The following is a 24,192-nucleotide window of genomic DNA, read 5'->3' as shown; positions in this document are numbered from 1 at the left end:
TTTGGTCATAAACAGTAGTATTGTGTTGGAAAACAATCTGAATGGCATATCTGTCTAAATCCTGGTCCAAAATCCACAAAGGCAGCAGAGAATTAGCAGATAGAAATGAGCGACACCTTATGGAGGCGGGTTAAACATGAAAATAATGCTATGTCTGTGTTTATAGACAAGAATTTAACTAAATCACTCAAGATCTACGCACGCCTCCACCTCAGGTTTTGAGCTTCCAGATCCCAGCATTTTCCCACAGCCTCTTTTCCCTACCTCTTTCTTTTATGGACTCGATTTCTAACTGAACTCAAAATAATCGAGTCCCAACGAAAAGCCCATCCCTTACATCAGCAGCTGGACTCTCTCCACTCCCCATCCCTACAAGCCGAGCCTACTCCCTCCTCACCAGTCTAAGCCAATGAGTTTCGGCGGAGAAAACAAAAATCAAGCAGTGTGTTATGGGAGCGGATTAAACAAGTGTGCTCAAGAAGAGAAACAGCTTCAGGTAGGAAGTGAGTCTCCCGCTTAACCCGACTGTAAGCGCAGTTTATCGGTTTGGTGAAGTGCCGCTGAGTTTTTGATCAGCTGCAAATGGTCTCGGAAGTGAGTCAGATGAGCCAGCGATACACGAGGCTGTGAAAGTAGACTGTTCGCTTCACGCTTTAACTCGTATTTAACTGTTGCTGTTATTTTGCCCTCCTGAGCCTTGGCCGGTGTTGGGTTTTGAAGCTTGCAGATGAGCGGTGGCGTTTATTCACCGGGATAAAGTGTGAAGTAGCCGTTTAGCCACCTTCCGTGTAAATTTCACCGGTGGATTGAGCAGAAGTTTGATTCATAACACGCGCGCGGTCGTATTTGGGAGCCTTTGATGCTGGCTCTGTTTTGAGCTTTCTGGAGTTCAGATTCATGCTTTGAGATAACATGTGGTTTCACAACTGGCTGAGAAAGACGCGTACGGGCGCTGTCCTCGGTGCTGAAAGCCAAGCGCCGAGTGCGCTGCACTTCTTCGTTTGAATTATAAGGATGTGACATTTACAGTGATATTAGAGGAAATTACAGCCCCACCTTTAAAGCATTTAGGGGGGGTTATTAGTTGTGCGAAACCGCCGTGCTCAAGGACACTTAAGCAGGGCGTACGCTGCCCACATTAAACCCATCAAAGTCCTTTCTTTGACTACTACCTGCTAAACCCATCGCCTTTTTGGATCCATGATTCTTTCCATCTACTTTCACGTATTTGCTTGTTGTTTATTAGGAGGAAATGCACTTTAAATCCTTTAAACGCATCAGCCATCTCATATTCAGTTCTTGAAACAGGATAAAATAGTGAAAATACAGGGAAATCTTGATACAGGTGGGCTCTCTCCCCTTTAAATATTGTAATAAAGCTCGTTAGAATAAGAGGTGGCACTCAGCTTGATCATCTTAAACGAATTTTTGCAGGAATTTGAACTAGACTCCTAAAGGCACAACCCTGCCATCTTCATGCCCTCTCTGTCGCTGTTACCAAGGTGAGATGATAAGCCTCAGGAGGGGGGACAGCTCTGACAGGCAGCAATAACAGCTTGAGTTTGCTTTGGTCCCCTGACACTCAGCAAGAATCTCTGTTTTTCTTTTTTTGACAGCTGTACCAAGTCAAAAGGGCCCGTCTCCTGTGAGAGTGCCACGTCTTTACCGAGATCCCTCAACCTATCACTGGATTTTTCCATCCCTCAGAGCTACACCACAGCCTCACCTCGCACTGCTTCGCTGGTTGGCAGATCTCTCTTGCCCTGAGCCAGGATGAATGATGTTCTGGAGGCCACCTCCCCTGCAACCAGCCTCAGCGGTCCAGCTACCTGTGTCACCAAAGTCGAGCTGCGCGTGTCTTGCAAAGCTCTGCTGGACCGAGACACTCTGAATAAGTCTGACCCCTGCGTCATACTCATGGTACAGAACGATGGACAGTGGATAGAGGTGAGACCTCATTTTATTGTTCAGTACTGGCACATATACAGGTGAGCCTCTGGGAGGGAAAAGTGTGACTAATATCTCCTCACTTAGCAGTCCACCTTCATTTATTAATCTCCCTGCCTGAGTCATTATCTGCATTATTTCAAGAATTGAAGTCTTGACTCACACATCTAGAGAGCTGAAATATTCAAATGCAGGCTCTTGAGGTGATTTAAATAACGTGTGTTCTTAATGTTATTAATGTTAATTGCACAGGGAAACACAGAGGAGACTTGCTCTCTTCCCTCCTTGAATCACAAACCTAAGATTAAAGATTGGTCATGTGTGAAATGTTGTAGATTGGGAGTGATATTGCTCTCTCTGTCTCTCTCCAGTCGTCACAAAATCTGTGTAGTCATACATGATCGACCAGGGAGATAAATCTGTTAATGGTTTGGTGAACTTGCAGCTGTTTTATTTTTTTTCCTTTCTTTTTATTTATTTATTTTTTCTTTGCTCTTTTGGAAAAGAGCATGGCTTACACAACAGACGCCTGATTCAGAATTGAAAATGTCAAATGGAGTATACATTTGCAGTCATCACTGTCTGTCTCCACAATTAAAACAACTTGCACACAAATTGTGTTCGCTGCCCTGTCGGATTCACATTATGTGCAGTATAATTCACTTGTCTACACGGGTAAACAGTGGGTTGGTAATTTGCAGCATGATGAGATGTGTTCCAGCTGAAAATGTTTACTTTCTTGGTTTGGTCCCAAGCTGATCTGAAGTGTAGGCAGCGGCTCTCTCATTTCCCTGTTAATTAAGTCATTTAGTTCATGAGGGAGAGCCAAAAGGCAGGTTTCCGTTAAGTAGAGGATGTGTTAATGTGTGGCAGAGGATATCTAATTATATAGATTTTTTTCCCCTGCAACCCTTCATCTAGAAAAAGCCTCTGTTTTCAGGGAAATGGGAGATGATTAACCCTGACAGATTCCGGCCACATGGGAGTCATTTGTTGGAGGTGCGCACATTAATGTTTGGGCTATATGAATGTGGAAACCTCGAGATGCTATTTTTAGGTGGGGACGATAAAAACTTGCTTTGAAGTTGTCTGGGATTTAATTTGATGGGAGGGTGTTACATGAGATGACTGACCTGGGTTCAATGTGGCATGAATTTATGAGTGGCTATTTTTAGCTGCACTAACTGAAGCATATGCTTGACAAAAAAATCAAATAATAGCGCCATCACTACAGCTCTATCTATCTATCTATCTATCTATCTATCTATCTATCTATCTATCTATCTATCTATCTATCTATCTATCTATCTATCTATCTATCTATCTATCTATCTATCTATCTATCCATCCATCCATCCATCCATCCATCCATCCATCCATCCATCCATCCATCCACCCGAGTCTTGACAATCATAACAGTATTCACCAGTTGTCCAATGCTCTGCTGTCAAATCCCTCAGTTCTGGGCGGCACCATCCCGTCTGCAAATTGTTTACTTACGTCAGCAACTGAGTAAGAAGCAGAGCCCACTCATATCGCCACCATATCACGCTCTTCCTATCATCTAAGCTCATGCTGCGTGGCCCCAGTGGCTTTTTAAGCTGCACATATTTCAACGTTTACCTTTTTTTACCACCTGCTCACGGGGCAAATTAGGAGGCAGGTTGAAGATCACATGACATGTGCTGCTTTCGCAGATTTTGTCCTCTTCTTACGTAAACTGGACCCTGTACGCTTCTCTGAAAACTAGTTATTCCCAAAACTCGATCTCTAATTTAAGCTGCATGTATTTGTTATGATAAAGCAGCCTAAATAATGCACTGATTATAGAAATGAATTTCCCATGTCAGGAATCTCTTTATAGTTTCTGGCCCCACACCAAAAGCAAACAGGCGTCATGCACAGACTAGCACAAACTACCCTATGTAGCTCTGATTAGCCTTTATCAACAAACAGACTCATCAGACTCATCCCGAATCTGTCCATCCAGATGGCACAAAGAGAGAAAGAATAGGCAAGAAAGGCCAGTAAAGAATAAATAGGAGTAAATGTGACAAAGGAGGCCAAGTCTGAGCTGGTAATTCTTTTTTTTCTTTGCATTGCTTGCTTTGAAACAATAGAGCAACACCTGCTTTTTATTATTGCTGTTAGCCATACAGCTTTTCTGGTTATTAATCTAGAAGTCTGACATATGTTTAGAAACAAGTACATCCTTTCCCCCCCTGAATTACTAACCTGGAGCTGAATTACAAAAATAGAGGAAAATAAGATAAAAACTGACAATTGATCAGTTACATTATATTTGTGCAAAAAGTAAGTAAATAAAAATGGAAATGGTTGGCCTCATGTAATCCTCTGTCTACAGATAAAACCCCCACCCCTCAAAAATAACACAAAATGTTTACATTATTAATGTAAATGAATAAAGCAGAGTCGATTATTCACACTGAAAATGTGAGTATCAGAACAAACTCCAATGATTACAGTGTACACAAGACAGGGAGTAACAGGTGGAATGTGACTTATAGCCCTTTAAAGCCTTTAAAGCTCAAAACATTAAATAATTACCAGAAATGTCTTGAAAATTGATTTTTTAAATTAAATCTTCAGACAATTAAAACAAAAGTTTGCATATATGAGTTTTAATTTGTATTATATTTGCTACATCCAGCATTTTTTAAAAATTACTGCTTAAAATTAACAATTAAAATAATTTAGAATACAATTAAAACATTGTGGAAACTCATATACACTGGGCGCTAACAGGTTATACAGTGACTCTGGTGTTTACATGCACATGAAATGTGAAATGTCATCATGCAAATTTCAGCCTAAGAGAACATCTTAAATGTTATCACAAGATCGACAACACTTGCAAGTGTTTGTGTTAAAACTTCCTGCATTTACAGTGAGATTTGACCTGCCCAGGAGGCACGGCAGGGAAAAACAAAACAAATAAACATGCAATGAACACTTTGCTGTCCATAAAGTACATTAGAGCAAAGCTGCAGTTTGCGAGGGAACACAAAGGGCAAACACCGGGCTTTGTGAAAGACTATGCTCTAGACAGACATGTTTGGCAAAGACCAAACACAGCTTTTCAGAAAAAGAACATCATACCAACTATGATGGAAGTGTTATATTGTGGGGCTGCCCCGGTGCCTTAGGGAATGGGCAGCTTACAGTCATTGATTCAAGTAAAAATCCTGCATCATAACAAAAAGTGCTTGAAGATAACATGAGACCAAAAGCTGAAGTTGAACCAGAAGTGGACCTTTCAGCAGGATAATGATCCTAGATGCACCAACAAATCAATAAAGGAATGTCTCTGAAAGAAGGAATGGAGAAAGCGCAAGCAAGAAAACATCTTGCAGCTGAAGGAATTTTTTTTGAACATTGAAAAACTCTGATCTCAGACACTGATTCACAACTGTGCAAAATACCCTAAGGTCATTTCGAGTCCATTTTCTTTCTTTCTTTCTTTCTTTCTTTCTTTCTTTCTTTCTTTCTTTCTTTCTTTCTTTCTTTCTTTCTTTCTTTCTTTCTTTCTTTGGCAGAAGAATGGCACGCCCATTGATGTTGAGGTTGAATACTAACTTTATCTCTAGGCACAATTTAACATTTTATGTTTGTCCAAATATCAAAAAAGCCTACAATTTTCATTAGATGCACTTATTTGTTCACATAAAAAAAGCACAAAACCCCCATCAGGACTATAGGGACTCCAGTCGAATTATTCGTGCATGGGTGTTTTGGGCCCATGCCCTTCTTTATCATGTAAAGTGGCACCAATAAAGATGCTTCCGAGTAGGTGGGAGGCTTTATGTGGTTTGGGTCTCCTTGGAGGGAGGGCTCAGCTCAAGTTATTCTGAGTCATCCTTATTGTCCTACAATGAAACATTTCTATTCACAAATATGAGTGGGTTTCTTCCAGGTTGGTAACAACTCTGTTTACTGCGTGCGAGGATTCACTGAAAAGGATGACGAGGAAGTTTTATAACTTTCACAATATTCTATTCAATATCGTCGGTGTCCATTCAAATGTCTGAGAAATGCCACCAAGAATAACCTTAAATGTTGATGTATGAGTTTATTCGTGAAAGGCAGGATCTGAAGCTTTCCAAGTGAAAGCAAATTCCTTCCCTCAGTGCTGACTGATGTCTTGTGCAGGCTTTTTAATGATTTCCCATAATGTTCCCCCATGAAGAAAGTGTCACGGCTTATGCACACCTTGTCACGATGAAGACAGTCCATCATTCACTGTGGCAAAGATTATGCTTTAATATAGCATGCAAGAGGAAAGCTTCAGTTCCAATTATGTTGACAGCATCATTATTCTTTGGCATATTATTTATAAAAACCCTAAGTGGCTTCAAAAGGAAGAAAAAAACCATTTTAAATGTATAAATATTATATTGTTCCACAGATCTTGGAAGACTGGCATCACTCTAAAAATCACAAAATGAAGAAATACCTTTCAAAAGACCAAGAAAATCGATTACAAGAAGCTGTTGGCTTGTGATCTGAGATATTTGCTTGATGTTTGTGCTTTGATTTGTAGATTAGATGTATAAAATGTTGTGCGTGATGCAGGAATCACGCTTCTTATTCCAGTTCAGTCCTTCAGCTTATAGACTCTCCCAAAGCGAGAGATGAGAAATGGGAAAACACTGTCAACCGTTTGTAAAGTAATCAAAAGCAAAGTGTGGACCTGCCCCGCTGACAATGAAGAAATGACTTTGGACTGTGTCGTTTGGATGAGCACTTAAACCTTCCTCAGTCCTTCATTTGCTGCTGATAGATCAGTTCCATATAATGCACCTTGGTGGGTCTTTTCCCTTCTGGGTCATTCAACTATTTACACATTTAGCTTTAAGTCCCAAACATCGCTTATCAACGCGCATTTGGTTAATCTTGGAAATTCGTGACAATTTTTTTTCCTGTGTATATTTATTGTTCTTGTTAAATTTACCAGTACTAAAGCGCTGTTGACTTCAAAATGCTCAATGATGATTTGTCCTTGTGACAAATTGGGCAGTGTGGAAATGTTCATGCAACTGTGTGAGAGCTAAATTCTACATCACGAACAGATGGGGCCCCAGAGAGATCAGCTTTTCCTTGTCAGGCAGTCAAAGACAAGCATGGATGTTTCCTCTAAGCTGAGATTAAATGTCAGAGCCCTCCAATCATCTCTCGTATCATCCTCATGACAAACATAATAACGTCTGCCCTTCTTTGTAAAGAAGCTGACTCTGTTTCCTACATGCGATGTAAAACACTATAAGACAGTCTGTCAAAGGGGGGCTTCATTTCTTTACAAATGCATACAGTCTGTCATAATTAGGAACATTAGATAAACTAGTGTTGACATTCAAAAGTTCATTCATCATGTTCTCTTTCAGCTGGACAGGACAGAAGTGATCAAGAGCAACTTGCACCCAGTCTTTGGCAAGGTTTTCTCGCTGGATTACTACTTCGAGGAGGTTCAGAAACTGCGATTTGAGGTTTACGACATCCACGGCACTCACAGCATCGGAACCCGTGATGATGACTTTCTGGGAGGGGTGGAGTGCACTCTTGGCCAGGTAAACAGATGCTGCTGTCTTACTAACCCATTTTTGCCAGCTGTAGCTCCAGATTTGTGGTCTAATAACTGGGATTTGTTGGTGTAAAAGCACTAAAACATGCCCCCTTTTGTCTTTATTGGTAAATGGTGTATATTTGCTGCACCGCTTGCAGTAAATGATTCATGCTTATTAGTGATGGCAAAGGCTCAGATCTCTATATACTGCTGTTTTGTTTATCTTGTTCTTTGCAGATAGTGGCCCAAAAGAAGATGGTGAAACCTCTGTTGCTCAAGTATGGGAAATATGCCGGCAAATCCACCATCACAGTAGGTTCCTGACATTGCGTGTGTAATGTTGCTGCTCTGATGAATGAACTAATTTGAACACATAACACATTAGCCCTGTGTTGCTCCTTGGTATCACTGTAGCGGTGTAATTTTATTTTATAAGTCAGACATCTTCTCTATGGTAGTGTCCGTTTTAGTGGCACGGAGAGGGATTCCCACTAAAGCGCACAGGGAAGCAAGAGAATCCATAAGAAATGATGAATGCACAAGAAATCATGTGTCAAATGTGGAAGAGAATAGCTCTTGGTTCATTATCCAGCATCTTATAGTTAACAAGCCAGTGGCGGTAGCACATCAAAACATGACAAGGTAATCACGCAACCCTCCACTCAGGTCGGAAATACACAAAAGAATCTCATCTTCTCCTTTCTCTAATGAATTCATGGTGGACAAGCTGCTGCAAAGTCTGACAGCGTTATTATCACCGGGCTGGACTGTCACACACAGTACAGATGTTCCCGTGTTTGCGTCGGTCTCCTGCATGTTTTTGGTGTGAGCAAAAGTACAAAGCGTGATTTAAATTCAGCCCCATCTTACACACACAGACAACAAACTTCACCTCCTTGGTTCTCTTCACTTACTGAATACAGGCAAAAAAACGAATCACTCAGTCTTTTGCCAGATTTAGAATTTATTTAAAAAGCAAATGCATTATGAAGCTCTCGAGGGGAATGGTGAGGATTCTCACAAAGGAATAATCTGACCATTTCATCTGCACAAGCGCAGAGAATTCAGTGCACAAGCACAATGCTGAACCATTATCCGTAATGCTGTAGTGGCACACGCATAATGGCATTAAAAACATGCCTCTGTCGATTTATAATAGTGTAGCTCTTCATTATACTTTACTTGCTACGCGTAAAAAAAACAAAACAGAAAATATTCTTATTGTAGCATATTATATGAGACACGATGGAGATAATGTAGGAGGTTTTTTTCTTTGTAAAAAAAACATCCTAGATTTATAGACACATATTTGTACTTCTACACCCCCATTGACATGATGCATTATCAAACCCATGGGACCAGGATTAGGTAACGCACCAGGTATTTGAGGTTACATAATTACTAGTTAAATTCAAAGTCAGACCCCGTGGAGCTCACCTCAGACAACGTTAAGATAAGTAAGAGAATGAACTGAGAAAGTATACTTTTGCCATATAGTTAGGTAGTGAGCTCAGTAGATCCACACAAAAAATGCCTGTTAGCATCTACTGTTTGCAGTGTGCCCATTAATGTGCAGACAGCTTGCTGCTGCTATACAGCCTGCTCTATTCTTTACCAAACAAATATATTTTCATTGTTTTTCATATGCAAAAGCATGAGCCTGCTCCTTTCTGTGCTCACTGTATTATTGCCTTATGTATAACAAGCAGCAAAAACCATATCTTCAAGCGTGAGACAGAAGCTGTTTTCAAGCATGACTCCCAGAAAATGTGCAGGGAATCATGTTGGGGCAACGTCTGAAGTTGCCCTTTCCCACGTGAGTGCTACCCCATGCTGTCATGTGTCCTGCTTCCTGGAGGTGTGAATTCACCAGGCAATTAGTGCACTCTTCTTTTTGTGCACTCTTCTCACATATCTTCTGCACTTTTGAACAAACATACTTCTTAATGTTTATTAAAGGGCAGAGCAGGTGTGTTTCAGCTGAAAGCCTTCATCAGTGCAACTGGACTTAACAGTTGTAAAGACAGCTGGCTGGTAAAGGCTGCTTAATGTCGCATCCGACTGCTTCAGACATTTAGGGTCTCAGGCTCAACTCTTTTGGGTGTGAAAATGTCTGTAGCCACAGGCAAATCCTCATTCTAACTTTAATACTATAATCCTTAAACAGCTATTAAAATAGATCACAATCTACTCACGCTATACTACTTAATCTGCTGCCCTGGCAAAGATGGAAAGAGCACACCTGCCTACATTTTTACAAAGATTTTACATGCTAGTTGTTCTTGTCAGGACAAACTGGGTGATAAAAAAATAAAAAATGAAGCCTTTCCTTCCCTGTCATCACAAGCGTTGTCTAGCCCTGGGCATGCTTACTTTAGAGCCACAGTTCTGGCAATTTGATATAATGTTGCTGCCAGTTTAACACAGAAGCAGAAAGCAAAGCCTTGTGTTCTGTGAGGTGGACAGACAGCACAATGGGAGCAGCAGAAGGTGCACTGTGTTTCTTACAAGCTGAACTTCTTCCTCTCTAAACAAACGTGGAAAGTGGAAAAAAATCTGATAACTAGCACAACTTTACTGTTTTGTTGTGGTAACGTTTACATCTATAACAATGTAAATTCACAAGTTGAGGTGATAACCTGACACATCAGTAAGCTTCTAGCTAAGGTGTCTCTCCACGCCCTGGTTTAATCCTACACCAAGTAAAAGCCACTCCAAGAAAAAATGCTAATGATCACAACGAGCTTCAACTATTTGTTTTTACAATAAAAAACATAGAATTATGTGCATATGCATGTGCACAGAAATATTACTGTTACAAGCAAGCAGGTAGACTGCAACCTGTAATTTGCATTTACCGTGTAATTTTTTTACAAATGTAAGGTGTCATTTACAGAGTATAAAATATGTAGGCACTGTAGAACAATGTAGCAACATTCGAAGGATTTCAAATAAATAAGAAACAAATCAGTAAAGACTAGCTTTGGAGTATTCTGAAAGAAAGTAGAGATCATTTATACTACAAGCCAGTCATTTTATTATATTTTGCTTCCAGGGAGTCAGAGTTTCTTGTTAGTACGTAGTCTTGAGGAATCATTTCCCAGGTTTTCTGAAGGTCTTTCACAATTTCTCTTTGGAGGCTGCTTTTCCACTGGTTTTTAGTTCAACCTAACTATTTTCAGAGGACTGTTTTTGTTTGTTGAGCCATAAACACTGACCTGTATCTTTCAAGTGCAAAAAAAGATTAACTCAAGGGATTAACCAATATTTTGTCTACACATAACAGACAGCTAAAAGAACCCAACCATTTTTAACTTGTAGCCTGTCACAAAAACACATTTAGTCAAAGAAATGTTTCTATTTCTGTAACTTAATCAACTAAAAATGTCAAAGATAATAAAGTTTGACAGGCACAAAATAGTATTTTTGCACTAGTAAGGTCATTGCTCAGGTTAACACAGACAACTTGGCATATCTTGTAATCATCAGCAGTTTCTCCTTAAAAGATTTAAGGAAACTGGACATGTGGGAGTCAAAATCAAAGGTTTTGGGTCTAAAAAAAAGATCTACAGCAGATGAACCTTCCAGTCTGGTCCTTCCAAAGACCTGAGAGATGCATCTGGCCCTTCAGGTGATCCATCTGCTTTTCACTGAAGCTTCATCAGAAATGGTCTCTGTGGATCGGTGGCTGTCAAGAAGCCATTCTTAAAGAAGGGAAACAGGCTGAGGTATGAAACTTACACAAGAATTGGATTGAAAATCAGTGGCAACAGATCTGATGGAGTAATGAATCCAAATTTGAATTTTTTGTTTCAAACCATTATCAGTATGTATGGAGAAGTTCAGGAGAGAGGTACAACAGTGAGTGTCTGCAGCCATCTTTAAAACACGGCGGAGGCTCTGTCACGGTTTGGGCTGCATTTCACTAGGTGGTGTTTGAGATCTTTTCAAAGTTGATGGAAAAGTGCCGGCAGATTTGGATAGATTCTGGATTTCATCATGCAATACCATCCCAAACACACAACCAGTAAAGATGACATGGGTAAATTATCAGTCAAGAATTTATCTCCCCAGAGCTCCACAGAAATTACTAAAGGAGTGTGCGATCATTGTGACAGAAAACAGAACAAAATTTATAAAGTAGAGCTTTGACTATCATTTAAGAAGCCCGGAGAACTATTCCTGAAGACTACTTAAAGGAATGAAAGGAAAGCTTGCCTAAGAAAGTTCAGACTACGTCAAAGGATAAGTGGTGCTCATACCAAATATCCACATCTGTTTGCACGTGTTTCAATAAATGATGGCACTTCTCATTTTCCTAGCAAACAATAAAGAAATGAGGGGTGGCTCTGCACTCTTGTACAGTGCTGTAGTTAAGTGATGACTAACTTTGGAGTATTTTTCTGATGTTTTTTCTTCTTGCATTTTTACTCACTCATTCTTCTTTTCACCTACTGGTTAAACGTTTTACAGGACTTCACTCTAAAATCACTTTCATTTGCAATAGAAAATCAAAACAGTACAAATACTCATTATAACTGATGATAGATATTTGAGTCACACAGGGGCATTTAAGTTTTACAAGAGTGGAATTTCATTTTCCGTGTAATTTGTGGATTTGTCTGTTTAACTTTGCATTGACGTAAACGTCTCTTTTATCCTTTATGGATAGCATTTACGTAGCTTTTAAAAATCTCTTTTCCAAAGAGCCTCACAATGTGTCTGCCCGTTCCCACATTTATGCACATTCACACAGTGATGACAGAAGGCTTTCATAAAATTACTCATCAGGAGGATTTTGAGCTTCGGTGTCTTGCTCAAGGACACTTTGAAATAAAAGCACGATTCACTCCAGTAGCTAATGCAATAAAAAAAAATGGAGCCACTAATTATTGGCGATAGTTTGTTATAAATGCTGACAAATGATATTGTATTGATATTCTGGAGCTTGAATCACAACAGTCATGTTTGCGAGCTTTAAGGTCGTGTTTTGGAAATATATATCACAGTCTTAAGTCACATTTCTTTTAACAGTAATAATAGAAATGCAAACACAAAAACATCACTGCCAAATTCTTTTTCCTTCTAGGTGCACGCTGAGGAAATTTCTGGCAACAACGGATATGTGGAACTCTCCTTCTGTGCCAAGAAGCTCGATGATAAGGTGAGAGGAGTACACGTTTTTGATTGAAACACCAACACAGTTGTTTTATTAGACGCGGTTTAGAAGCATTAGATGGTGAGTAATATGAGAATCCTCCTGTCATGATACTGTATAGGCTAAGAAATCCATCCACAGTAATTCAATGGCATTAAATTTATGCTCACAGAAGGGAATATTTTCTCACAAAAAATCATGTTGTTATATACAAATTATATTAGTATTCAGAATTATTTGTGTTATTAAATGTTGATCTACTTTAAAGCTGCATATCACTGACCTTAGCTTCTCCCGGACTCATGCTGTCAGACTTTGCTGAAGGCATGTTTCAATCAAAAAGAGAGCGGGAGTTTACATCCAGTTACAACTCTGATGATCTGTAGTCACACCATGTTTTCAGGAACGAGCCTCGGGACTCAAGACTCACAGGTTGCCCTTTGATTTCCAGCTCTATTTGGAAAAAAATTCAAATTTTCTACAGCATGTGCATTTATTTTTGGAATTCCACTCTGAATTTTACCGCCACACTGACAGTGAAATTGAACCCGACTCCAACACATGGAGTACAAAATAATAAAAATAAATCCTTGTTGTGAAGTCCATTTTCTCCTCCTCGTAATGGCTGCCCCAAGTCTCCAGTTTCTGTTGAAATGCTGGAGAAACCACTCTAACCCAAATAAATTACTTACTTTTAGAGAAATGATGTGCAGTCACTTGCCACTCAGATGCAAAAGTGTTCATTTGCTCTGAACAAACAATATAGACTGTGATTAGATACTGATTTTATTTAGGAGCAAAGACAATTTAATTTTGGTTCCAAAAATAACCCATTGTATGTTAGCGAGGAGACACCTTTTGAAAGAACTGAACATCATTTATTAAGATACAGAAGTCAATTAATAACCTATTTGGTGATTAGACTCTGAGGAAACATCATAGAAAGTAGTCCCAGCAGTGATAGGACAGGACCCAGTGGAGTCTGGATGCTGATGGTGGTGAAGACAAAGATGAAGACAGACATGCTTGGATGCAGTGACCAGTGTGAGGTGGAGATGGAGAGATGGCGGATTGGGATGTAAAACTCATTTTACACTGTGGGCCACGTAAAGCCCACTTTATCATTTACTTTGGTGTAGATAAGGGGAGATCTTTATCAGCAGAGAAGCTGCAAAACTTTTAAGAATACAGTTAAAAATCCCAACAATACATCTTGCTTCACATTTTCCAGTGGGCCTGATTAGAGTCTTTATGGGGCCGATTCTGGCCCTGGGGCCCTATGTTTGACAACCCTTGACTACACTCATGATGTTGACAGGATGGGAAAGGGGAGCACTCAGGAAAGCAGACAAAAGATCACAGATTTTTCTTGTTGAAGTTACATATAAGCTTAATTTTTTAGGATTGTGGGCATAACTTGGTTTGGATATAAGAGACAAGCTGGTTGTAAGAAATTTTCCATCATTTTCAAAACATGCCTCTGAACAGTGCTGGCATCTCTAAAAAAAAAATTGCATTTCTTCAGTGTCCTCTGCTCAGATGGGAGGAGATAATGTTGCAGATATTTGTGTTAAAGCTGGGGTAGGCAGGCTGTCGTTGGCATGAGTGGAAACCAAAAATCCATAGCAAGTTTTCAGCATATTGTAATTCAAGTCAGAGACAGAACGAGAATGGAGACTTTGGTCGGTGCCAGCTGTCTTCAGAGCAGATCAGGATAGTGTTGTTGTGGTGCAATAGGTTCAAGGCTTTCACCCGAGAGATGTTTTTTTTAAGTGATACTCATTGGGGATGCTCAATGTAGAGCTGCAGGAGAGGTGTTGTCTATTTTGAAATTGTGGTGTTTTTTATTAGATAGAAAAAAAGAAAAGAAGTTACGACTGGAAACCTTCTTTATATTAATAAGACAATTTTCCCATTCATGAAACTGTAGATACCCCAATCAGCACAATGTATACATTTAACCATTTTCTTCGCAACTGTAAAGATTGCAAAGCAAATATTGGAAAGAAAACCCCTTCCTGCTATTAGCAGGAAGAGACCAGGCTCAGGGATGGGCAGCTATGTACAGCTACCAGCTGGGATGACAGGAGAAAAACAGTGAACACAGAAAGGCAAGAGCAAAAACTGTGGCAGAAGCAAACTTGTAATATTTATATTTACATGTGGAGTCATGTCCCTAACCACATGTAATCCAACATATTGTAGGTTATGCAGGCACTACAAACAGATTCTGGGCATCCTCCAAAAGAACCTCATGAATGCCCTGATTTTTAAACTTCCATAAACTTATCACAGCTTATCAGTGTGGAGCACTTGAATAAATTGCACTGTTGAGACTCAATAAGAAAACCAACAATCAGTATGGGTCAAGATGCTGTAACAAAGGTTTTTATTTCAAGCTGGGTAACTACAGCTCGTTTAATCAAGCCTATAAAAAAAACAAAACGTCAGAAGTTAAGGAGTCTCGCTATGTTGGTGTGACAATCAGCAAACTGATACGCTGGGAGTGTACTTGGACTGAATGACCCACACTCCACTCAAAGTAAACCCACAACTTCCAGCATAAAATACCTAAAGTAATACCAGTACCACCATAAACATAAAATATTAACAGAAAACAATAACCTCCCACAGTAGGAGCCACAGCACTAAATACAAATAGAAGCTGTTTATTAGCACTGCGCTAGAGTTTACCGAGAACGAGAAATAAAATGATTAAAAGTGAACACTTTGGGCAACCTTCACTGCACCTTGAGACTACCACTGGTCCAGGATCGTGATGAAAGTTCAAAAAAACGAAACTACTTATATACTAATTATTATTACATTCACGCCCCAGCACCCCAGGTTACACATACATCCCTACGGTAAAATAATCCCAGCTGAAACAAGCTAATAAAGGTAAAACAGCAGGAATAAAACTAACCCACCTAATGAGCCTCTCAAAGGGTCAGGTGCTCTCACCTTGGGCCCCTGAATTGTGCCTGGGTCTTAGTGCCCTCCTGCTACAAGTGACAGGATGTCTTCTTAAGTAGTTTTTTAACAAAATAAATTAGCTGTGACAGGCAGCTTGCATATAGCAAATTATCTAACAAGGACAACAGATGATGACTGAAGCATGACTCTTTCTAATGAGCTGCTCATCAGTTGCATCCCCTCAACCTGCTGTAAATACTGAATGTCAGCCCGTTCACGTTGCTGAGCAGAAGGATTAATTAGGAGGCATGATAGATGGTGGTAACTGCTAATGATAAACATTACAGTTATTGTAAACCTGAAATTGAATTTTGACATGTTTGCCTCATGAGTCCATGCTACTGATGCCACTGGCTAGTGGTTGTCATGGCAACAAAGTAAGGATCTTACAGCTCTTTTTTTTTTTTTTTTTGCTCCTATCCCTCAGGAGATGTATCTGGCTAATGTAGCGGGAAATGCATCTTTAACCGTCTCATTCGCTGTACACAAAACTCCCCCTCACCCACTCAGCCGACACAGGCACACAGAACGACACAGACACGCAGACGCACACACAGTAATTATTTGTTTTCCTCCCAGAAGAATCAATTGACCTCAATAATCAGTGTTGCCTCTGCTCTCAGACGCCTGAACTTGAGACTCAGGGGATGATTCAAGGCTACCACAAATAACTATAAAAGATGCAAAATGTTCCACGTGTTTTCAGTTAATTGGGGCATTTACTAACACTGAAAATGGACACAAACACTAGTGAGTTGATCTGAATTCATCGTGTTCATTACAGCCGATCGCCGGGGCTGTTTAAAATGCACTTTGCACAAGTTGCAACACGCAAAGGAAAGCGCAAATACTTTGCTAATGAACTTCAGCCGTAGCATGTACAAGCTATTTGCTGAAGGAAAATGTCAATACTTGAGTGAAAAATCTATGGCATGACTTAGAAGCTTATAAAAGATCAACCCTTTCCTCAATGATGTCTTATTCAAAAATTCCACCACGCTGCGTCTTCCTGTCCTTTAATCATGCAGACAGTTACCTGACAATTATTCCTCCTGCAATCAGCAAACGATGAATTAGTGTCTGCAGACATTTGTACAAATCACCTGGACAAATACTAAAAGCATACTGAGATATCACAAGCACCCAAGCCTGGGTGGAAATCGTCACAGCTTCATTGTAAACGCTAGCAAACGCTTGAAGAGACTGCAAATTGAATTAAACCAAATCCTTTCTGTTAAATGTGATATTTCATATCTTTTGATCTAACAGACATTGACCTCTGCGAGAGTCCATGAATGAATAAAGCTAAAAAAGAAAACCAGAGAAATACTAGTTTTATAGACTTTTCCTTTTCTGATTTACAGCAAGTAAAGGAAGAAAAATCTTTCCTGAAACTGGTTGTTTCTCACCTCCAGATCTAGTGGGTTAGTCAGTTTTGTCTTCTCTGTTTCTGCAGGATCTCTTCAGCAAGTCGGACCCATTTTTGGAAATCTATCGAATCAATGACGATGAAACCGAGCAACTTGTTTACAGAACTGAGGTAACCTTACCACATTCCCACCCCGGTTTCATCGACAGCTTTTAATGTGTTTCTAACACTTTACTTCTGTTGTTATTGTACTTGTTCTCTAACAGGTGATTAAAAACAACCTGAATCCAGTGTGGGAGCCCTTCAAAGTGTCACTCATATCCCTGTGCAGCTGCGATGAAGACCGGAAGCTCAAGGTAGGGAACGTTTTAGAACTGTGACTGCAAAAACCACAGTCAGTGAGTCAGAAACTGCATGACCAGCGTGATTCAGCTGGGGTCAGCAAACAGGGCAGAACACTGAAAATACATCACTTTGATTTGTATATGGATTTTCTATGAGTATACCTGGGATATATGAATGAGTTGTTGTATGTCAAAAGTAGTAAACAATGTCTGTATGTGTGTGTGCGCCACAGTGCCTAGTGTGGGATCATGACTCCAGGGGGAAGCATGACTTCATTGGCGAATTCTACGCCAGTTTCAGGGAAATGCAGAAAATTTCCAGTGGAAATAAGGTCAGTGAATGGAGAGGTGGAGCAGAGCGGAGGGGAGGGGAGAGACAGCTGTGTAACAATTTTATCCTTTCCCAGTGTGCCTCTGATTTTTCTCTGCTGAAATCCAGCACACATGGAAGGAAAAAACAATGTCAGGCTGCTTTGATATGTTCAAAATGCCACAAGTTGTTGCTTTTGTTCTTTGTCTTTCACTTGCTTTTGTTCAAGGTGTCGTGGGACTGTATGAATCCTAAGTACAAACAGAAGAAGAGAAACTATAAAAATTCAGGAGTTGTCATTCTCACTGACCTCAAGGTAGGAAACTCCTGCAGAAACATGCTTCAGAAGAAGCAACACCCTAGAGAGAATCAGTCAGTGTTTCATTGTCTCAGTTTACAAAGCGGTATAGACACTGCTGCTGTTTCTGTTATTGTTTTATAAAGGGAAGACTTTCCAGAGCATTTTTAGTCTCCACTACATTTTCAGCATACAGCACAACATTTTTTTCTTACCTTTATAGCGAACAGATTTGGTGTGCTTTAATGACCTGGTGACATCATAACTTCTGCGGTTTTGCCTGAAAGATTTGTGTTTTTCTGCCTCGCAGCTTCACAGAGTCTACTCCTTCTTAGACTACATCATGGGAGGATGCCAAATTCACTTTACGGTAAATTAAACCGACTGTCTTTAATGACGCTTCGCTGTCACTGAATGCTGTTAACTGCAGCCTAGTTTCATGACTTACATATTGTGCTCGGCACACCGATCATGTTGCTACTCGATGAAGACTTTGGTATGTTTCCTTCTTTCCTGACCTTTTTGTTTGTGCACACATAGCTTTCTTGGAGGCAGTTTCATGAAATAAATTCAAATGTTCTGTAACTCTTGCCCTTTGGTTTGCCCTCTGTAGTGCACATTCTCGCTTTCTGGCTGGATCAGAGAAGCAATGCATGTTAATCATGAGGACTGCTGTGGTAGATGCAGTCCTCCCTTGTTGAAATAGCTAGCTGCTTGGATCTACTGTGTATGGGAGGTGATGCTGCTTCAGTCTATGTGGGCGTAAAAAAAAGAAGCAAGTTCTTACCTCTGATCATGTAATTTATACTGCCATTAGGTTTATTTCAGGCTCCCTCACTCATAATGGCTCGGAATATAATAAGCATTCAAGCAACCAAGTAAAAGTCTTTGCAGGAAGTCAAGTGCCAAAAGAAAAGCTTAACTGATTCTGATGAACTGTTCATGTTGCACACTTTGCAATTTCTTTCTCTTCCCACCAGGTTGCCATTGACTTCACAGCCTCCAATGGAGACCCCAGGAACAGCTGCTCCTTGCACTACATCAACCCTTACCAGCCCAACGAGTACCTAAAGGCTCTGATAGCTGTGGGGGAGATCTGTCAAGACTATGACAGGTTTGTCAATCTTTTGTTTCTCAGAAAAGGCTTTTTGTGGCCTACAGGGACTGTCACTGTCTCCTGTTGTGAAGCAGAGCTGCAGAGTGCTCCTCACATGCCATTTCAGTGGAATCTCTGCCAGTGAAAGGAGCCACTCCATCTGATCCACAGCATTAGGACTGTAATGGAAACAGTGCAGTGTTGAAACAGAAGGGCAGAGAACCCTGCAGGTCATTATAGCTTTGCTCGCCAGTTTTTTGTGACACTATGGGAACCGAGCTATTGACCACCGGCTCCTTTCCCTCGCATTTATTCCTTCATTGAAATGAATTTGGCACTTTTAATTTTCTCTAACAGACGGGTTGCAGTTTTAAGAAAAAAGTCAGCGGTAACTTGCAGCTTAAACACCGTCGTTCACGATAGTAAATACATTTTAATCTTCTTATAGATGAGAAAACTGTTTGTACCTGGAAAAACTAGAGCAAGTAAATTTTTGCCTCTGCTGGGATTATTTATGCATGAGGCTAATCTGGGGCTTGAAGATGGGTCTTGGTGGCAGCAGTCAAGGACACTTATGCAGTTTTGTGGATGTACTCCTTTACGGTCATTTTACATCAGGCAATTTCAAAGTAAACATTAGTTTTCTTCCCTCTGCCTGTGTGCGAGATAGGTGACATTCTGACCTTTTTCACCCTGTCAGCCACCGGCATTTAAATCTTGCAGACATCAGATTTTGATGGACAGAGAGTAATTATCAAATATGGGGATTTCTTTCGAATCCATTCAGGCGTCGTAGATTGAAAAATAAATAAAATGAAGTGAGACTAAAGTGTTTGGGTTAGAGTTGAACCCGGGCCATTGGATTTAGCCTGAGCACCCTGTAAACTAAACTGGCACCCAGTTTAGGCACACTTGTTCTGGCAATGCGAATATCTAATTAGCCAATCACATGGTAGCACCTCATTCAAGTATATAGATGTGGTCAAGACAAGCTGCTGAAATTCTAACCAAACATTAAAATGGGGAAGTGGGAAGTGAGGAAGTGACTCTAAACCTGGCATGTTTGTTGCTGTTGAGTATTTAAGAAAATACTGATTTATTGGAATTTGAATGGTCCAAAATATCCAGTCAAGGGCAGTTCTCTGGGTGAAAATGCTTTATTGATGAATAGCCAGAGTGCTTCCAGCTGATAGGAATGCAACAGGAACCCTTCAAACAGGACACCAGGTACCACTCGTGTCTCAAAGAACAGGAAACTGAGGCTACAATTTGCACAAAATTGGATAATAGAAGACTGGAGAAATGTTGCCTGGTCTGACGAGTCTCTATTTTTAATGCAACATTCAGATGGCAGAGTCAGAATTTGATGTAAACAACATGAAAGCATGGACCCATCCTGCCTTGTGCCAACATTTCAAGCTCCTGGTGGGGGTGTAATGGTTTGGGGGATATTTTCTCAGCACACTTTGGGCCTCTTAGTCCCAACTGAGCACCACCCGAGTACTATAGCTGACCATGTCCATCCCTTTATGACCACAGTGTACCCATCTTCTGAGGATAAAACACAATGTCACAAAGCTCAGATTAGCTCAGACTGGTTTCTGGAACATGGCAGCAAGTTCACATTTTAAGATGTTATGGAACAGGAGATTGTCATCATGGATGTGCAGCCAAGAAAACTTTTATCAAAAAAACGAAAAACTAAAGACATCTCCGTGTGTACCTTCTGTTATTTCATTATTTTCTATACAGTGCTATGTTGTTCCTGCCATGTTGATCAAATCATAATCATTCTTATGTAACTTTCATTTCCTGCCGCGTAGCTGCTAAATATTTTTAGTCTTGCGTGTCACAGGTAGTAGCCTAACTCTACCTGCGAGTATGTGGCGCTTCTTGCTGTCGTGCTGTTTTACATGTCTGTCATAGTTTCTTTGCTCTCATAGGAAGCTGCATGTGGCTGCTTCTCCTGTGGATAGCTGACTGATACAGTTTCTTCTCAGCATCTGTTGCAGCGATTGGTCCTCCTTCTTAGCTCGCACAGGCTCATTACCCTGATACAGACGAACACATGCTGAGATAGGGGCTGACACCAGGATAGCAGGCACTTCAAAAAGAAGTGGGAGGCATTATGGCTGGAGAAATAACAGCATGGTGTAGAATCTGATGTAAAGACAGAGGTGGTGCAGCATGAAGCCTGTTTTCCTCTGAGGATTCCTCTTACTGTAAATACTGGCTGATGTACTGTAGTTATAATGTTTGACTTCAGTCACATGTATTTTTAATGATTGGCCAACAGAGCACAAATATTACAGTATCGATGTGTAAAAAAATATCTTTAGGATACTTGCAGGTATTTGCTAATTAATGAAAAATAATTTGTGATATTATCTGTTTTGGAGAAAGACCCTCTCATCTGTCAAAAGCAAGCCAGATGAGGATTAACACCCCAACTCCTGATTTATGCAGATCCTCCTATTGAATATCAGGAGCACTGTCTGGCTAATTATAGCATGCAAGCGATAGCGCCGGAGACACTGAAATCCTGCCTGTGAATTTTCAGTTCATCTTTGTGGCTTTATTGCATCCATGTTTACACTGATGCACACCAGCATCATACATGGAAACATGTCTCTGGGCCAACAGCGGCTGCAAGTGTAGGCAGCCCTTCCCTTGGAATTGTTATTGAGGTGTAAAATGTGGGCAAGCAAACCTTTTAGCCTTTAGTGAATATAGGTGATGTGGGATTTTAGAGTCCGTGCAGAGGAGTGCATTACAGAGCTGGAGTGACTAGCTTTTGTCTGTGTGGGTAGAGGCTCGTTTACCTTGCTGAGAGGGCTATTACACCGGGCACATCGCCCTGTGGCTCCTCACGTGTGCTGATGAAGAGGAGAAAACTGTGACCTCCGTGGACTTTGGGCAAAATTCATATGATGAAAATGACTTGTGGCCAGTCTCCTCTGTTCTCTCGTCTGGGCCGATCCTATGTCATATCATATTTAATAAGTTTCATGAAATGTATTTGCTGTGTTATCACAACAGTCCCGGGGCCAGGATAATCAGTTTTCTATGTAAACAATAACAGGAACAGAATACACGCCAAAGCAAAATTGGCTCAGCTTGAATAACTGCTTCCACATTAAAATATTTTCATTAAAGCTCTTTCTTTACACTGGCAAAGCTGGTAAAAACCAATACAAAACCCAAAACATTTTTTCTTTCCTATTATCTTGCATTGATACAGAATGCCTCGATGTGTTTGAAAGGTCAAAATCGTGGGAGTAAAGCCTGTATTCAGTTGGAAAGGAAGGCTGTTTTTTTTTCCTCGATGAAAATGGATTTAACTTCAGTTGAAAACATTTAATTGTTGAAGGGGATATTAGAGCTGCTTTCATACTGTGGTATCACTTGCCCAATCTATTGAACAGGAAGTCTATAAATGTCAGTGGAGCACTGTTACTGGAGTATTTTAGCGAATTAGCTGGAACACGTATTCAAAAATAAGAATACATTAATGTTACACGGGCACCTGTTTGCCTTGTGAGCCATAATCAGTGATGCCTTGAAACTACAAGCTGATAATTTATTATAGTCCCAGATTATGGCAAAGTCCTTAGATTGTAACAACAACAATAATGAGTACCTTGGAGATGCATAATACCCATTAACTATTTTATGTATATCATGCGTGGAACTGCCAGTTATCACACACCGCGTATTTCCTGTTGCCACTTGGCGGCGCCATAAGTGCAGCGTAATATAGGCACATAGATGTCTCCAGAGTCCCATCAAACGTCAAGTTTGGAAGAGACTGGACAATGTACAACTGAGTTTCTGGTGTTTCCTGTGGCGAATACATTTGGCGAGTCACAACCAGTGTTGGTCAAGTTACTTGAAAAAAGTAATCAGTAACTAATTACTGATTACTTCCCCAAAAAAGTAATCCCATTACTTTACTGATTACTTATTTTCAAAAGTAATTAATTACTTAGTTACTTAGTTACTTTTTAAAAACACGATTTACAACCTGAATAGGTGATAAAGCGATAGATCTTTCAGCCCAATTCTGCTTTTTCTACATAATCCATCATACAAAATGTAATCAAATGGAAAAGTCTCTTTTTTTTAAAAACTTGTTTTATCAGTTTTAATCTTTTAACTTTATGCATCAAGTAAAAATTTTATTATATGCAACATTCTCTGACTGGAAGAAATTTGTTTAACATTTAAACCTATTTTCTGCACATTCCAGCACATAAAATAAAATATTTTTTGTGTTTACACTCACTCTTTCAAATAGATGCAAGTGAAACACAGCAGAAAATAAATAAAGTCAAAGACTAGCGGTCATTTTGCTCTATTTTCACCTGTAAAGCAGGAGTGGGGTAGGCGGAGGTTTGCCCTGGTGCAGGTGTGCCGCAGCGGTCAGTGAAAGAATCTGCGCGTTTCTCGGTGAATTTCCCATTACATCGTAGCACATGCACGTACTTTACTCGTTACTTTAAAAAGTAATCAGATTACAGTAACGTGTTACAAGTAACGCGCTACTGCCCATCTCTGGTCACAACAGACATGACCTTTTACGAAAATTCAAAAGCTTTGCAATTTAATGTTACTAAGGTCTTTAGATTGGACTCACCAAAGATCATGTCTGAAAATATCTTTAGCAGGATTTTTTTAATGTAAAAGGCCTGAAAATGGCAAAATAAATAAATAAATAAATTGCACTGAAATTACACTTTAAATCCAAAATGGCTGAGTTCCTGTTGGATTTTGGTTATGGTTCCAAGAGATCTCAGGACACTGCACGAGGCTGCCAAATTTCAGACAGATAGATGAAATGCAGTGCAGGGGATGATTTTTTGAAATGTTGTAGGTGGTGCTGTGGAGCCGTTTTACCACATTCAGTGATCAGAGCCCCCCCCCCCCAAAAAAAACAAGAAAGCTGTCATTAGGCTTGAGAAGTGGGGCAAATTTCTTGACTTTTCAAGCTTGCCAAGCACTTCAACAACAATTTCCTCTTTCATGCAGAATAGGCATGGCACCATGGCATGCATCACCACATTGGTTTTAAGGTGAATGCAATCAGCCTGAGAGGAATAGTACAATCAAAATT

The 24,192-nt window shown here is 40.1% G+C and overlaps 1 protein-coding gene across 4 annotated transcripts in view; it reads left to right on the top strand.

The window, feature by feature from the left end:
- Positions 1-391: 391 nt before the first annotated feature.
- cpne7 (copine VII) overlaps positions 392-24,192 on the top strand; it is a 35,970-nt gene continuing 12,169 nt past the window's right edge. The window contains exons 1-12 of one of the 4 annotated variants that reach the window (XM_082527183.1): positions 406-496; positions 1,435-1,502; positions 1,617-1,947; positions 7,350-7,532; positions 7,766-7,840; positions 12,618-12,692; positions 17,119-17,202; positions 17,298-17,387; positions 17,609-17,707; positions 17,915-18,001; positions 18,294-18,353; positions 18,964-19,097. In XM_082527183.1, coding sequence (XP_082383309.1) covers positions 1,774-1,947; positions 7,350-7,532; positions 7,766-7,840; positions 12,618-12,692; positions 17,119-17,202; positions 17,298-17,387; positions 17,609-17,707; positions 17,915-18,001; positions 18,294-18,353; positions 18,964-19,097 — 1,061 coding nt within the window. In that variant the 5' untranslated portion in view covers positions 406-496; positions 1,435-1,502; positions 1,617-1,773. Of the gene's footprint in view, positions 504-1,058; positions 1,346-1,434; positions 1,503-1,616; positions 1,948-7,349; positions 7,533-7,765; positions 7,841-12,617; positions 12,693-17,118; positions 17,203-17,297; positions 17,388-17,608; positions 17,708-17,914; positions 18,002-18,293; positions 18,354-18,963; positions 19,098-24,192 lie in introns of those variants that run through there. The other 3 variants (XM_082527184.1, XM_082527182.1, XM_082527185.1) reach the window with 3 other exon arrangements.

Source organism: Aulonocara stuartgranti (genome assembly GCF_965226115.1).
Source record: "Aulonocara stuartgranti genome assembly, chromosome: 1".
NCBI classification, from domain to species: domain Eukaryota; kingdom Metazoa; phylum Chordata; class Actinopteri; order Cichliformes; family Cichlidae; genus Aulonocara; species Aulonocara stuartgranti.
Note: the sequence above shows the minus strand (reverse complement) of the source record. Positions and strands in the feature narration are given on the sequence as shown.